The sequence below is a fragment of the Mesocricetus auratus genome, unplaced genomic scaffold (assembly GCF_017639785.1).
Source record: "Mesocricetus auratus isolate SY011 unplaced genomic scaffold, BCM_Maur_2.0 Super-Scaffold_100014, whole genome shotgun sequence".
Taxonomy (NCBI): domain Eukaryota; kingdom Metazoa; phylum Chordata; class Mammalia; order Rodentia; family Cricetidae; genus Mesocricetus; species Mesocricetus auratus.
In genome coordinates, this window is record NW_024429197.1 from 29,019,078 (window position 1) to 29,034,423 (window position 15,346).

The 15,346-nt window shown below is 41.0% G+C and overlaps 1 protein-coding gene across 6 annotated transcripts in view; it reads left to right on the forward strand.

The window, feature by feature from the left end:
- The window catches only part of Elavl4 (ELAV like RNA binding protein 4), a 128,796-nt gene extending 114,352 nt beyond the window's left edge, over window positions 1-14,444 (forward strand). For 5 of the 6 annotated variants that reach the window (XM_040756968.1, XM_021228384.2, XM_005072107.4 and 2 more), the window contains exons 4-7: window positions 5,080-5,233; window positions 6,772-6,997; window positions 8,592-8,630; window positions 11,491-14,444. In XM_040756968.1, the coding sequence (XP_040612902.1) occupies window positions 5,080-5,233; window positions 6,772-6,997; window positions 8,592-8,630; window positions 11,491-11,860 (789 nt within the window). In that variant the 3' untranslated portion in view covers window positions 11,861-14,444. The remainder of the gene's footprint in view (window positions 1-5,079; window positions 5,234-6,771; window positions 6,998-8,591; window positions 8,631-11,490) is intronic. The other variant, XM_021228386.2, reaches the window with a different exon arrangement.
- Window positions 14,445-15,346: the final 902 nt, after the last annotated feature.

A 15,346-nucleotide genomic window follows, 5' to 3' on the forward strand; every position in this document is an offset into this window, starting at 1 on the left:
GCTGTAGCCACTGATACAGACACTTCCCATAGCATTCAAGGAAAGAGTAGCCAAGTGTGCTTGGGCCTCAAGGAGGACATGACAAGGCCTAGGAGGGTAATCAAGAATTCATTTTGCTGTGAGGATAAGCACGCAGCAAGAACAAAGGCGTGGAGGTAGAAAGTTTCAATACACATCCACAAACCTGTGACTTACGTTTTTGTCTGAAATGAAGCATAGTGTGCATGTAGAGGTCAATGGGAGATGAGAGGCTGGGCCAGATGCCAGGGCCAGATGCGCTGAGTACCTACGTAAAGGAGTCCGACTTTCATCACAAGGTATCTAAGACACATTGGGGAGTTCCGAAGAGGGAAAATGTGATGGGAGCAAACTGCTTCTGAAGTGTTACCATGAGGCTCCACCCCCCAATATCCTTTTAGAACAGCATTATCAGGTGGCAGGTGCAGAGAGGAACATAAAAGTTGGAGCCGCAAAAGCAGACACCTGTCCTGTTTACGAGGAGGGCTTCTTCATCCACAGGCACAGAGGTAAACCAATCCTCACAATCAAAGTTGTTGTTTCCAGGAGCCAGCTGGCTGCTCTCTGCTTTCCTGGTTCCCACAGGTGGGATTACAGGTCTCTAGGAGGGCTTGCTCATAGAAGCCCTGGCCCCTCTCGAGTCTGCTCTCTGATGCCATTCTCCTGGTTTCTTTAGAATGAATATTCCCTGGGGACCTGCCTGCTCTGGGGAGTTTGTATTCACTCAGAGAATGGGGTGTTAAAACAGACTGCAGAAAATCTGTAGCCTGATCTTCAAATAATGAAGCTGTATGCGTCTCCTTGGCTAGACTAGCAGTCCTGCATGTCAGGAACTGTTGTACACATTTCAGCTCCCCCGTGTCTAGAAAAGGATTGTTTACTTAGCAACCCTGTCAAAGTCACAGTTTATTGAGTACTTACTTTGGGACCAGTCTTTATGCCTAGGAATCTTACATGCAAGTGGATCTCCTAGAGAGTTTCTGAGCTATGTTACTCAAGTGATGCCACCCAGAAAGGCACAAAGTCACACATCTGGAAAATAAACAGGATTCATAGCTAAAGCTCAACACCAAAGCTGTTCTTAATCTCTTTATTTTTCCATTCTACATTGGGATCTCAATTTTAGTTAAAATAATGTAAGTATGTGCTTTGGAGTAACTTATTTCAAAGTGTGGCTGCCCAACACATTAACCAGCATCTGTGAAGGATGAAGGCTAATAAAAATGGGATGTCCCTGAGGTCTAAAAAGATGAGCTTTGCATCAGCCAGTGATGGCCAGGGATAGTATAGGATCCTCATGTAGTTGTGATCCTCATGTTTTCAGAAATGTCTGTAGTAGATACTGAACCCTTTTTGGGCTCCGCCCAAATTTTAAAAGATACTTCCAGGATGAGGGCTCTCAAGTTTGTTGTTATTATTGTGTCCATTTTGTAGTGGGTAGGGAGATTTTTAACTCACAAGAAGAGAGATCAAGGGCATGTAGAAATACTGAAAAATCTCTGACAGGATTATCTGTGAAGTCAGCCATTCAGTCACATGCCTTTGGGTCACCCTTACCCAAAGAGGAGTGGCTTCTTCACTCACAGCTTTGTCTAGAACAAGAGCTATGCTGGCCTAGAAATGCCAATCATCTTATGAAAGATTCTGGATGAATGAGGTGAGCAAGACCCTGGTGGTTCAAGGCAAGAGAGATTCTCTAGGGCACTACCTACAGCATTGGAAGCCCTGAGCTCTAGGCCACCAGCTCAATATGCCAACAATACAGTCCCCTCTGCAGGGGCTTAAGGTCACCATTTTGGGACAGGTTTCAGTTTAGCCAAGGGCCTGACATTTGCAGTCCTTTTGCTGGAGTTTAACAAATGTTTGAGGAAATCTGAACTTTTGGGGTCTGGGGATGGGCATTTAGATGCCAGACTGAGCAAATCATTTCCCTATCCCTTTTGCTTGGTCCTCTCCTCAGAGGTACTGCACAGAAGTCTAAAAGGACAATATGTGGCTCTAAACAGAGGAGAAAAGCTGAACAGGGCTTAGGCTGGGAGTAGAACAACCTAAATACTGCTTACCTTTAGATCCATCGATGTCCTGTGCCTGCCTACATCAGTCTCTGGGGATCTACAGCTGTAATTCTCCTCAACTCAGCCGAGATTCTGCCTCAGGATCATCTTTGGGGGAAGTAGTTGTGATTGTGTCTTTGATTTTCCAGGGTCAACTCAGTTTGCCCAGCACAGTCTGCCCTCAACATGCTCCTTTCTGGACCCCAGCCCTAGCTGCCCCAAACCAGTAGACATCGAGGTCTTTTTGATGTGTTGTACAGCCATTGAGTGATAGAAAACGTACATGTCCAGATGTTTTCCTAAACCTTTGACCATCCTCAAAGCAGAGGGCTACCAACAGGTCACCCTTTCCTCATCCGTCTCTCCACCCATCTCACTACAGCTTTATATTCTCCTGGTCATTCTAACCCGCAACTTACTCCTCCCCTGTGTTTGCGTCACACTAAGATATAGCCTTGGCATGACACACATCTTGTGATGTTGACACAATGGATCACTATGTTTACTCATCCATCCTCCCATTCACCCCATATTTATTTAGTAAATTCTATGAGATACCTGTTGTCTCTGTTGAAGGTAGACAAGATGTCTGGTTTGTGCTGTGTTGACAACACACAGAATAGGTTCTCCAGAAGTATTTGCTAAGTCAGGTGGTGTCTTGTTCTGAAACAAACTTCTCTTTGTCTTTCCAATCTCAGGCACTAGAGAATAAGAAGCCTGTCTTAGTTCTTTGCTTAGAGAGGGCACACAGCTATGACTCTTGGTGCTAGGCTCAGTGATCATCTTAGTGGAGGAACCAAGCTCTGAGGAACGCCAAACACCAGCATCACCCATCATGAGCTGTGGGTGTTCATTCGTTTTGTTTGTTTGTTTGTTTTTTGAGGCTCTGTGCTGAGAGGTGGAGCCACAGACATAAATGAGACACATATGCACACACCTTAAGAAAACCATGAGTCTACATGGCAAGTTAAGTCGCCAAATCAGAATGAGTGGACCCCTAAAGAGGATCTCAGGGTGAGGCAATGTCACACAAAGAAAGCTGCCAAAGGAAGGGGGCATGTGAGCTAAGCCCTTGCAAGAGTCAGATTTGGCCTCTTTCTCCTTGGGTGAAGGCATGCAGGGAGGAGATTGAACTTTGAGAGAACACAAAGGTATTCAAATAATATCAGTAATTGGCAGGCTGAGACAAGGCGAGCCTTATTACTGTGGACAGATTCCTGCCTTCCTGCCATTGCTTCCTCCTGGGTGAAAAATAGTTCTTCTCTGTTGTAACCTGTTCTTGCCCCTTAGTTGACTGGGATAGGAGCCCTTTCTGTGGAGTAGAATTACTCCATATAACAGACAGTTACATGAGTTCTTGATCCTTCAGCTCTCCAGCCCCAAATGCACACAGATATCTATCATGTAAAAGCCACTCTGCTTCTCTGCCATGTTCTGGAAAGATGTAGCAAGTACAGAAGCATCCTAGACCATCCATGGGTTTCCAGAAGATGGAGATACTGAAGGCAGCTGCCTGGCTCCATCAGTGAGAGGAGGCTAGCAAGGCAGATTAGTCATTCACATCATTTTCTGTTGAGTCAACATCTATTTTTAGGCATAGAACTTACAAAGGGATCTAGTGTCCTTGTCATAAGAAGGGGGAATGTGCCATGAGTAAGGGGTCTGCTCATCCTTCATCCTCTCTCTGCCCTCATTTTATTTGCATGAAGATCTCATAAGGCCCACTTTGTCATTCAAGATTTAGCTCTTAATGTTAAAGTTCTGGTTTAGGATGACATTTGCTGTGGATCCATGCTTTATGTGTACACACAATCACACACATATACACAATCGCACAGGCATGAGCACACACACGCACTCTAATGGATTTAGCAGGTCTCCTGAATCTGTTATATAGATTAAATAAAACTACCAGCCGAAAAATGCTAAGGCACATAGGACCCTTCCTGTCCACCATTGTCAGATGTACTCTGAAATGACTGTTTTCATCATCTATTCTGAGCCCCAACCGCCCCAGAAATAGCTTTAGCAGGAAAGTGCTTTTGTTAGACTAGCTGTAAATTATATTTCAAATGTCTGATGTTGTTTTCTTAAAAAATAAATAAGTAAATGAAAGTCTAAAATTAATGACTGCTGGGGTTTGCTTTGCTTATGTGTACTGCTAAAGATTTGGCTTCTTGCAGATGGAATTTCAGATCTGTTTACACTTCTGTGTTAGCTTTTTGGGGAGGGAAAAAAAAGCAGTTGAGAGATCTGGCAGAACAAATTTGCAAAGCCAAACTTATTCTAACCACCGGTGAGGCTCTTTTCTCTCCCACTGTCCTCCCCCTCACTCTTGTCCACTGTGCCCTGCTTTGGTTTGTTGTGGTTTTATCTGCCCTGCCTCAAAGTTAGAGGCAACTAACTGGTCCTTGCAGATGTTACAAGGTCACATATGGACTTTAGCAAGCAGATGTTCATTCAACCCCATTTCACCAGCACTTTGTCATTCAGCGAGAGCAGACCTCGTGGGAACAGATTGGAAAGACACAAAGGATGGGACATAAAAAATAATCTTACAGAGAACCTGATTGCCTTTATGCTGTGGATAAGGGGTGGGGGTAGGGAGGATGACATGGAGAGAAATGTGCAGAGCAGAATTTCATGAGCTTTTTTTTTTCCTTTTTGGTTTATTCAAAGATCATTATGTGTTGGATACAGTAAATCATCTATACTCCCACATCCAGGAGGTAAATCTTCAGAACTTCCCGCGTGGGTAGTTCTGCATTTAACAGCTGCCATACAGTAGCTATTTGTCCCACACTTACAGACCCTTATCTGTGCGTTTGTTTTAAGTCCTGTTGACAAGTTTCCTTTTGTTCATCTCTTGTTGTTCTCCTGTTATTATTCCTATACAAGAATCATGGGTCCTAAGGACAGACAAGGGACTGTCATCTTGGTTGTTACTTCAGTCTCCACTCTAAGGATGAGTGCCCGTCACACATATAACACTCTCACCTTCTCTTAGGTGTCGTATGCCCGTCCAAGCTCTGCCTCAATCAGGGATGCTAACCTGTACGTTAGTGGCCTTCCCAAGACCATGACCCAGAAGGAGCTGGAGCAGCTTTTCTCGCAATACGGTCGCATCATCACCTCTCGCATCCTGGTTGATCAAGTCACAGGTTTGTTTCTTTGTAATTGCTTCCCCTTTATATCTGTGCCGTGTTACCCACAGAAGTAGGTTCATAGATGTTAAAGGTGAGGGTGGAGACCCCGAACAGTCAGAATCCTGACCCTTGTATGTGGAGTACCTAAATTTAAAATAGGCCATCTTGAGATGCCAGAGTTTCTACCATGGAAATACAGCTAAACTACCTGGTAGGGTCATTAAAGAAGATTTGAGCATCTAGTTAAGAATGGGGTTCTATGGTGTTCAAAGTCTGTCCCTTCAGCCTTCAGCCAGTGTGAAAACAAACTATAGTACAGTGAGGTCCAGGTAGAAGGAACTTCAGGCTGCTTTATTATACTCATTGGGAGTCATCTAAAGTGGGAGGTCAGATTTCCCACTGGTCAACAGTGCATAGGTATGATCCCAGGCTATGGTACTAGGGTCTTTATCCACAAGAGAAAAACAACAACAACAACAACCAGCACCTCTCAGGAAGAGATAGATATAAGGTAGCTTGGACAGCACTGTCAATCACAGTGTCTTTTGCCTATTCCTGATTTGATCCAAATTTGAAATGTTTCCCCTGAGAGTAGAGGTAAATGTGTATTTGATTCATGTAGCCGTCTCCCAGTGGTGTTGACTCCACCTCAAACACTGTACAGAGAGACACTCAGGATCAAGGATAAAGGAGATATAGAACCTGCCCTCACATGACTCCAGTGTGACAAATACTTGCTAGGGATTGCCCAGTGACCCATGAGAGCTCAGAAGAAGGTGTCCTGTGCCTTGTGGTAGTTGTTGGAAAGGCTCCATGGCAGAGGCAATTTTGTAATAGAGTTTTGGAGAATGATTCAGTTTCCTGGCAATAAAAAGGAGGAAGGAATAGAACAGTCTAGATGCAGAGGATGGTATATCCCAGAGTTTGGTGTTAAGAAAGAATACAGCCTGTTCAATGCAGGTCAGGGTGGCCGGTGTAAAGTTCTGTAGGAAAATTGAGACCAGATTGCCAAAGACAATAATCACTATCCTGAAAAGTCTGGATTTTATCTGCATATATCAAAGATCTGGGGGAAGGTAATTTGTAGGTTTTATTTGTTTCTGTTTAAGATGACAAAGAATAAGTGGCCAGCATAAAGTACATCATTCAAAGGGATCAAAAGAAAAACGGAATATGTTCCTAAAGGGTGCAGTGTGTGATCCGAGATTGCTTTTCAAATAAATGACAGTTCCAGTTATGAGATATGAAAGGCACTCTGCAGGACTAGATAGTGTTTGGGTGATCAATTAAAACAACTAAAGGTAGGAGGGGACTGGGCAGGGCAATTGTAGAGGCATGGAGGGAAACACGACTGTGTTCTGTGTACCGGAGACATCTGCCCAGATCCATGATGGTAGAAAGGCATGTAGATGCCTTTTAGTGAGGAACAGAGATTGAAGGAGCTGCTGGCCTAACAGGTGAATTGAGTCACCACAAAGTATCTACGGGCGCTTCCCAGTGACACATACCAACTGTTTGTTCACTCTTTACAAATGTTCTTTTTCCTTCCCCAGGAGTCTCTAGAGGGGTGGGATTCATCCGCTTTGATAAGAGGATCGAGGCAGAAGAAGCCATCAAAGGGCTGAATGGTCAGAAGCCCAGCGGTGCTACAGAACCGATTACTGTGAAGTTTGCCAACAACCCCAGCCAGAAGTCCAGCCAGGCCCTGCTGTCCCAGCTGTACCAGTCCCCCAACAGGCGCTACCCTGGCCCTCTCCACCACCAGGCTCAAAGGTTCAGGTAGGCGTGCCTGCTACCCACTACACCAGCAATAGTATGGAGTAGTACACGAGCCAGAGAACCTACATCTCTGAAGAACAGAACAAGGCAAACAGCCTATGCCCCACCCAAGCCATCACTATGGGATACTTCCCCCAGAGCATCATTTGCCACTCCCATAAAATCATACAAGAGAACTACACTTCCCAGCCCTCTCCCAGCTTGTCACTGTGACTATTGGTTAAACTTGAGATTCACTGGTAGAAATAAAATCTCTGTATTTAGCCAGACAGGAAGAATCAGTTTCGATGGAGCTAACCACTGAGATGTGGCTATATGCAGCTGCTTAGAGTTAAGGCAGGGAAGACCCTTGCCAGGAGTGGCTTGTCCTCACCTCTTTCCCTAGGTGACTGTGCTGGAATCCAGGGGAGGAGAGACTCTCTTTAATGTTAACCTAACTCTGTTAAGTCACATACTCTGGGAAGATGAAAAGGAAGATTCATCCATACCTTACTAGTATTTTCTTTGGGTACCCAACCTCCAGGAAGTCATGGACAGTTCCCTGTGGGACATTTTCTGAGATGAGAAGTGGGTTTTTTCCCAGGCAAGCAGTTAAGATTTAACCAGCCTCTGTTGTACAAGGGAGAAGCATGGTCTTGACCTACCATTAGTAAATTCTAAGTGAATACTATATTCTGCCCATATACTAACTTCTCTGTAATGAAGGGGTTTTCCTCTTTGTCAAACCTCACATGAGAAAATAAGGGGTCCTCATCTCTATGATAGTTAATAGTCCACCTGGCCACAGCAAGGGAAAGAAGTCAGCCTCTTCATGTGTCCTCCTATGCCCCATGACTCTGAAATGGTTAATGGTTTCATGAAGGGTTCGAGCCATCTAATTTCTATTTTGTGGGAAAGCACATGTAGCATTTATGTAAAAAGCCTTTCCAGTAGGCTTCTAATGGTGGAAACTGTGGTTACTGCTGCCCCATGGTATGAATAGCTTGTCCCCAAGTAAGGTGGCTCATGGAGGGAGATTATAACATAATGACGTTTTGCTGGGAGGTGCTTTGGGACTGTAAGTAGTACACTTTTTTTGTTTTGTTTTGTTTTGTAAGCTTAGTTCACAAAAACTCCCTGCCTTTCAAATTGTGGGTGTGGCCAGATATAGTGAAAGCAGCTAGATGAACAAAAAAGATCTGTTCATATGTGTAGTCTGTGATCATGTGTTGTTAACCATAAGTTTAGTTGTAATAAAAGGTAAAGAATTTAAGAGCAGTCCCCCCACACCCCAGTTTTAACAATGTCGCAGACAACATAAAAGTTAAAACCACACAAATGCTCTGAGAGATGAGAGGGGAAAGCTGAATTAATTTAGACCTTGAGAGAAAATGAGATTCGTTAGACACTTGCTTTAGACTCTGGAATTGATCTGGGCATGAATTACTTGCAATTGGCAACAGGAAGAGAGAACTACCAGTAGATAGTGTCCTGGGCAGTGGGGAAAGTTGTTGAGCTTTTCTTCTTTGAAAATGGAGCATTCTTATTAATAGTTCCATTGAGTGATCTTGCCATCTGTGAGGCATTAACCCAGAGACCCTCCTTCTCTTTGCAGGCTGGACAATTTGCTTAATATGGCCTATGGCGTAAAGAGGTAATTAAAACTCCACAGATTGCCAGATGTCCGTATTGGCACAGACTGGGGCTAGAATTTTTTTTAATTCACTAACTTTATTTTTTTTAATTCTTCCTTTTTCTTCCACCAGCATGTCGAATTCTTAATTTTAATTTTGGACCTCAGTTAATTTTGTTTCTTTTAGGGTTTTAGGGCACACAAAAATGTATTTGTGTGTTTCACCTTTCCTTTTTTTTTTTTTTTTTTTTTTTTTTGCGAGTGGGCTTTCCCTATGGTTCAGGTGCCACAGCTACAGCTACGAAGCCCTGTGTCATGTGATCTAGCCCTCGGTGGCCTCCCTTGAGGAGAGAGCCCTGACTTCTCTGGCTGATTTTGCAAACTTGCTGAGCATCTGTTTTGCATTTCTGGTGCCAGCATTCAGTTTAAGAGGGCAGATCCCAGCAAATCAAAATTAGAACATTTTGCTAATCATAGCTGACAGTCTTGTGATTTTTCAGTGGGAAAAAATAGATTTGTTTTTAAACTGTAAACCCTGGCCAAATCATGGGTTAAAATATGGATGGCTTTTTGACTCCCATCCACCCTTAGTGTGCATTTTAGGGCACATCTTGAGAATGACGTGTATCTGTGTGCACCTCAACCAAGAGTTTCCTTTTACAGGTTATAGCCATTATTATAAGTCTTCTCTCAGTTATATGTGGGGAGGGGGTAAATTTGAGGTTTCTTCCATTTAAAACCTCTTTATATGGCTGGGGACTGAAACAGGATCAAGGGTTTGAGACTTTCTAAATGTAATCACAAGGTTTTCCAGACCCAACCTAAAACCAGAGTCTTTGAAGTTAGGTGTGTTATGTCACTGTATCCATGAGGTCCCTAAATGTTACTTGATAGACTCTACTGCACTGCCAAGGATGTAGCATCTCCATCTTCTTTCTCAGTAGAGATGCACAGCTTAATGCCCCTTCATAAACTGAGGGAAAGAGATGTGGTCTTTAATAGCCCAAAGCACACTCTCTTGATGAAGGTCTTTTGCCTCTTGGTTGTACATGGTAAGTACCCTGACTCTGGAAATGAACACATAGTAGAGGGAGTTAATTGACTGCAGACTTCATTAACATAGTACCGGCCTCTTGAATCTCAATCCCAGCACCAGTAAGGCTGACTGGACTGTGACTTATCTCCACATGTCAAACATACTGCTTGCCTACTTCCCCCAGGCAGTCTGCATCCTTTTTTAAGTCTGTCCCATACCTTTGCTGCTCTCCATTGTTAGTGAGTTAGCATCAAATGCTATGGAGAAAAGGTGATGCTTGTAATACACATGAGACTAGGAAAGACTGGTCTGTGCACCATGTATTGCTACATCATCCAGTGTCCAATCCAGCCCAGTGCAACCCAATACAGCACAGCCAGCACTATTTGATAACAGGATTCTCCTTTTTATTGAACCTAGATCTGGATGTAGCCTCCATCCTACCTAGAGTGGCAATCCTACATAAAACCACTTTCCTAGCTCTGACATTCTTTAGAAATAATACAAGTAATAACAAAACCATTTCACCCCTTTAAGGATCTGTACCACTAATGGTTTTGCTTTTGTTTTATTGTTATTTTTAAGCTAAAAAGAAACTTGCTTTGGTGAATAATAGCAAAAATTATGTCTACTGAGTTGTTATGCTCAGCATATCTTTGGCAGCCATATGATTATCTAAATTCTAGTTAAATATGAAATTTTATTAAGACTTCTAAATCTCCAATAGTGTCTGCTTTCTCTTTAAAACAGTCATAACTTCCACTTTGTTCCATCCTCCTGTCTATTTTGGACTTCCTCTTCTCCAATTTCCTACCCTCATCCCTAAAAAAATCATCCAAAAGTAAAGCATACTGGTCATCAATGAATAGATCAAAACTCCCTGTATAAGTTCAGTTATTTGTTGACAATACTGTTCTGACATAGACTCTGGTATCCTGTTTCTTCCATCACAAATGCCACATAGGTTTATTTTATCAGACAGTGAATAAAATCTGAAGGGATTTTTTTTCTCTTCAAGACTACACAAAGAATTGAAATTTCTAACCTAATATAACAGTTGTTGTACCAAGGTATTTCTAATATATAGCAATTCAAACTTTATGACTACACAAACCACTTAAGGACTCTTCTAGTGATGCTCAGAGGTGGATTTGAGATGATATAGTATCAAGGAGTAGCACATCTATTATTACTGCTCCAGTTCTGTGGGAGAACCCTTATGAATAAATGCTTAATGAAACATGAGCCACTCATCTGGTTAATAGCAAGATACATCCTCACGTATCTACAACCTCAGTAACACCAAGAGGTCTTTAACAGACGTAAGTGGAGGGGCTGTGATGATGGTGCAGTTGGGCTCTTCTAGAGCCATCCCTTAATCTGCCTAAAAAATAACAGAGCAAAAAATTCCAAACATTGACCTCAGACAGATTGTCACTCCCTCAACCAAATAACATGTATTTTTCCTATGGGTCTCATGTCTATGAGAGCCCACATGCACTCCACTTAATGAACAAACCCAACAGTAGAATGGATGGAACAGAGTCCCTTCCCTGAGAACTCACAGTGTATGATGGGGTAGGTTTGGGGTGGGTCAATGCATGAACATATACTGTGTTTGAACTGTTTGAAGTCTTGATCTTGGGGTCTCTCGGGACTTTTAGGATATGACTTGGCCATTCTTTTGGCATGTACATGCCTTAGCTGTCAAGTCACGCCATCAGAAGAAATATCAATGATGTTAGCGTTTGCATTTTGGCTTTGAACCCTGAAGACTCCTGCAAACACTCACTAGCCCTTTGCCCCGTGTCTGTGTCTGTGCATCTGTGTGTCATCCATGGTCAGACTGATGTCTGGACCAGTCCCCCCTTCTGCTTGTCCCCCCAGGTTCTCCCCAATCACTATTGACGGGATGACAAGTCTTGTGGGAATGAACATCCCTGGTCACACAGGAACAGGCTGGTGCATCTTCGTCTATAACCTGTCCCCTGATTCTGATGAGAGTGTCCTCTGGCAGCTCTTTGGTCCCTTTGGCGCAGTGAACAACGTCAAGGTCATCCGTGACTTCAACACCAACAAGTGCAAGGGATTCGGCTTTGTCACCATGACCAACTACGATGAGGCAGCCATGGCCATTGCCAGCCTCAATGGTTATCGTCTGGGAGACAGAGTGTTGCAAGTTTCCTTTAAAACCAACAAAGCCCACAAGTCCTGAATTTCTCACCCTTACTTATTAAAATATATATATAAATATATACGAACAAAACACGCGCGCGCACACACATACACAAAAGAGAGAGACAAACTTTCCAAGGCTTATATTCAACCATGGACTTTATAAGCCCGTGTTGCCTAAGTATTAAAACATGGATTATCCTGAGGTGTACCAGGAAAGGATTTTATAATGCTTAGAAAAAAAGAAAAAAAAACAAAAAAAATACCTTTGATGCATTGAATGTTCTTTCATAGCTGTCGTTGTTGAATATAATATACATAGATAGCGATGTGCAGGGATTTTTACCCAGCCAGCTAACTTTACTACCTTCCTTGAAGGTGGGTCTTTTTAAGATGACCATTCGCTCATTTGAAGAAGAAAAACAAAAAACACAAAAAAATAATAAACAATTTTTACAAAGTAATGGGATTCAAAGGAAGAAAAAAAGATTTTTCTTTTTTGTCAAAATGTTGATCTAATCAGATTGGTTAAAACCCCCCACACAAATTAAAGAGGAATAATAAAAATTGCAAAAATGAAAAACACTTTTGCAAATTTTTTTATTTTTCCTTTTTTCTTTTATATCATGTGAACTAAAACAGTCTTCTGTTAGGGGATGGGGAAAGGGGGTACCTGATGACATTAACAATTTAATAACATTAACATTGTTGCCAAAGAGGTGGTCTCTTTGCTGAAAATGGGTTTCAAGAAAAATCTATTTTTATAAAATATAAAGAATTTTTACAAGAGAATCTGGATTTGAGAAAAAAATATTTTGACTGGCTAATTTAGGGGAAATTGACAACTTTGTCACGTTCATACTGCACTGGTAACTTTTTAGAGATCAAGATGTGTGTTTTAAACTGGATTCGTAGACTGTTTTTTGAAGGATGGGCTATAAACAGATGATCTTCATATCTTTTCATAGCATGTAATAATAATAAAAAATATTAATTGCTAGGGGAAAGGAGTGTTCATTCTACCCAGGGTACCACAGTTCCCCACAGTCAAAACCCAAAAGCAAGGAGATGAGTTGAAAGACAGTTTTTCTTTAAGTCATCAGTATGGGATGTCAGCAGAACAAAACTTAAAAAGATTAATTTTCCTTTTAATATAAAACTTCCTTAGTTTGAGCAGTAGGTGCTACAAAATTATTTACATATCTTAGTATCATAGTTAAATGTAAACGTGTTTAGGAGAGGAAAAAAAAGATACATTTGTTTTACATTCATTAAGCAATTTTCGAATTCACTTTGTAGCCCATGCTGATAAAATTGGGCTGTGTGGGTACATTTGAAACACTGTTTATGTTGCTTGAAACACTTATTTATTTAATTGCAGATGTGATGATGCCTATGGCCAAGATCAAATATAGCTAGATTGGCTAGACTACTTATTTGTTTACTTAAACTTTGGGAAGAAGCATATTATTGTGTCATTCTGTTGTGTGTGTATGTGTATATATAATATAAATATATATATATAAAGTTATTTTTTCTTTGGTTAATTTATTATAAGTTGTAACAGTTGGCTAGTTTTGTTTGTATATGTCTTAAAATGTTTTCTTATGATATTTAAGTGACAGTTAAAGAGGTATCAAGGTAACTTGTGTAGAACTATTGTTTGATATATTGTCATGTTTGTTGTGAATATTTTTTCTTACTGCACAGTAGAAAAATTAAAAAAAAACAACTGGGTCTTTATTTTAATGTAATTCAGATTGGGGAAAACTAAACAGAGCTAAGGGAACAAAACGACTGTGGGAGCAAACTCCCACGTCCAGTGCACTGATCATTTTAGTACGTTTGTGCTTTGTACGGTTATATATTTAAAACAAAAATGAAACAAAAAAAATCCAAGAGTTCATGCTCTTCCCTGGGTAATAGAAACAGTTACTCGCTATGCATAATCTAGTTGATAGTAAAATTTGCTATTGCTTTTCTTGTCTTGTTACATAAAATCTTTTCAATACAAGTTTAGTCTTAATGGTAATAAAATGTTATGGTTATTTATAACTTGTGCTTATTTTGTGCATTTTTTCCCATGCTGAACCCACTAAGCGCATGTAGACAGGACTGTTGTTTGCACACTAAAGAGGCAAACTTTGTAGTAGTCGTCGTAGTGGTAGACAGATAACAAAAACCAAGGCTGCATCATAGACTACTCCTTTAAATTTTTTTTCTATTTTTTTCCTCTTTTCAGTTTTTGGAGAAAATAAATAAATAACACCAGATTTCAGTTCAGAGAACACTCGTTCAACATTCAGGGAAACCTTTTTACGTCACCTGCTATGAATGAATGCAGTTTGCTGGCAAAGTTCTGATGCATTTGCTAAGCATTCATGGAAAAGGCACGCCAAAATCTCTTCTCTATGATGTGTTCAATCTGGGGGAAAAAAAGGAAAAAAAATCTTAGGACCAGGCAGTTGTATACTTTAGTTATAAATGAATGACTTCATGTTAATCTTGCTAGTTTAGATGATTTCTGAGGGAAAGTATTGTAAATGTTTTTTTCATAATCTTGTTGTGTTTGAATTATTTGTACTTTATCTGTCCAGACAATAAATGAAAGTGTGTAGAATGAATTTGAGCTTCCCAAATTTTTAAATGTGTTCATTTAAACTTTTTTCTGTAGTATATGCAGAGTTCCCTGATATTCTCATTAAATAATAAAAAAGTGTAAAGTTCTGTTTTGCAACCTAGCCCAGTCTCTCAAGGTTTACTCAGTCTTTAGAAATCAATGCCCTCGTTCAATGCTACTGAAAGTGTGGCCCCCAACCAACATTATCCTTACCATCTGAGAGCCTGTTAGTAATGCAAGATCTCTGTCTGAAGGCAAATTTACATAGAACCAAATACCAGGGTGAACCAGGTCCTTTATAGTTTGAGGCACACTGTACTAGTTGTTGAGCCATATTTGGCATTTTATCTAACATTATGACACATTGCTATCTGTTAATTATAAGAATACTTGTGGCTCATTCAGAGGAAAAAGGTCCCTTTTGCGAAGCATCCATCAGGCACGCTGTGTAGAGGCTGCTGCATTCTCTCACTTGATCCTTTCAGTAGTGTGTGAAGAGTAGATGACATGGTCCTTGTCTCATGGGTAATGGAAGCACATAACCTGAAAAAAAAAGCAAGTTTCCAGTAGGTTTGAATATCACTGGGGTCTGCTTTTCTTACCTTGTCCTCCACTGGCATCAGTTTAAGTGCTGTATTAAGGAAGCAGACCATTTGTTCAGAAAAGTAACAACCAAACAAGGAAGATCATCTTTTTATTATTGAACCTTCTTTTGTTCAGAAGTAGCAATGATTTGACTTTCTATTTGATAAGGAACTCCACACAAAGACTTGCTTGCACAGTGTAAAAAGAACATGATTTAGCCACAACCTATGAAGATGATAAGTGCCTACCTTATCATGAAGTCACATTAAAATCTGCCCCAAACTTTAGAGAATGAGCTTTGTACCTATTTCCAAATGTGAT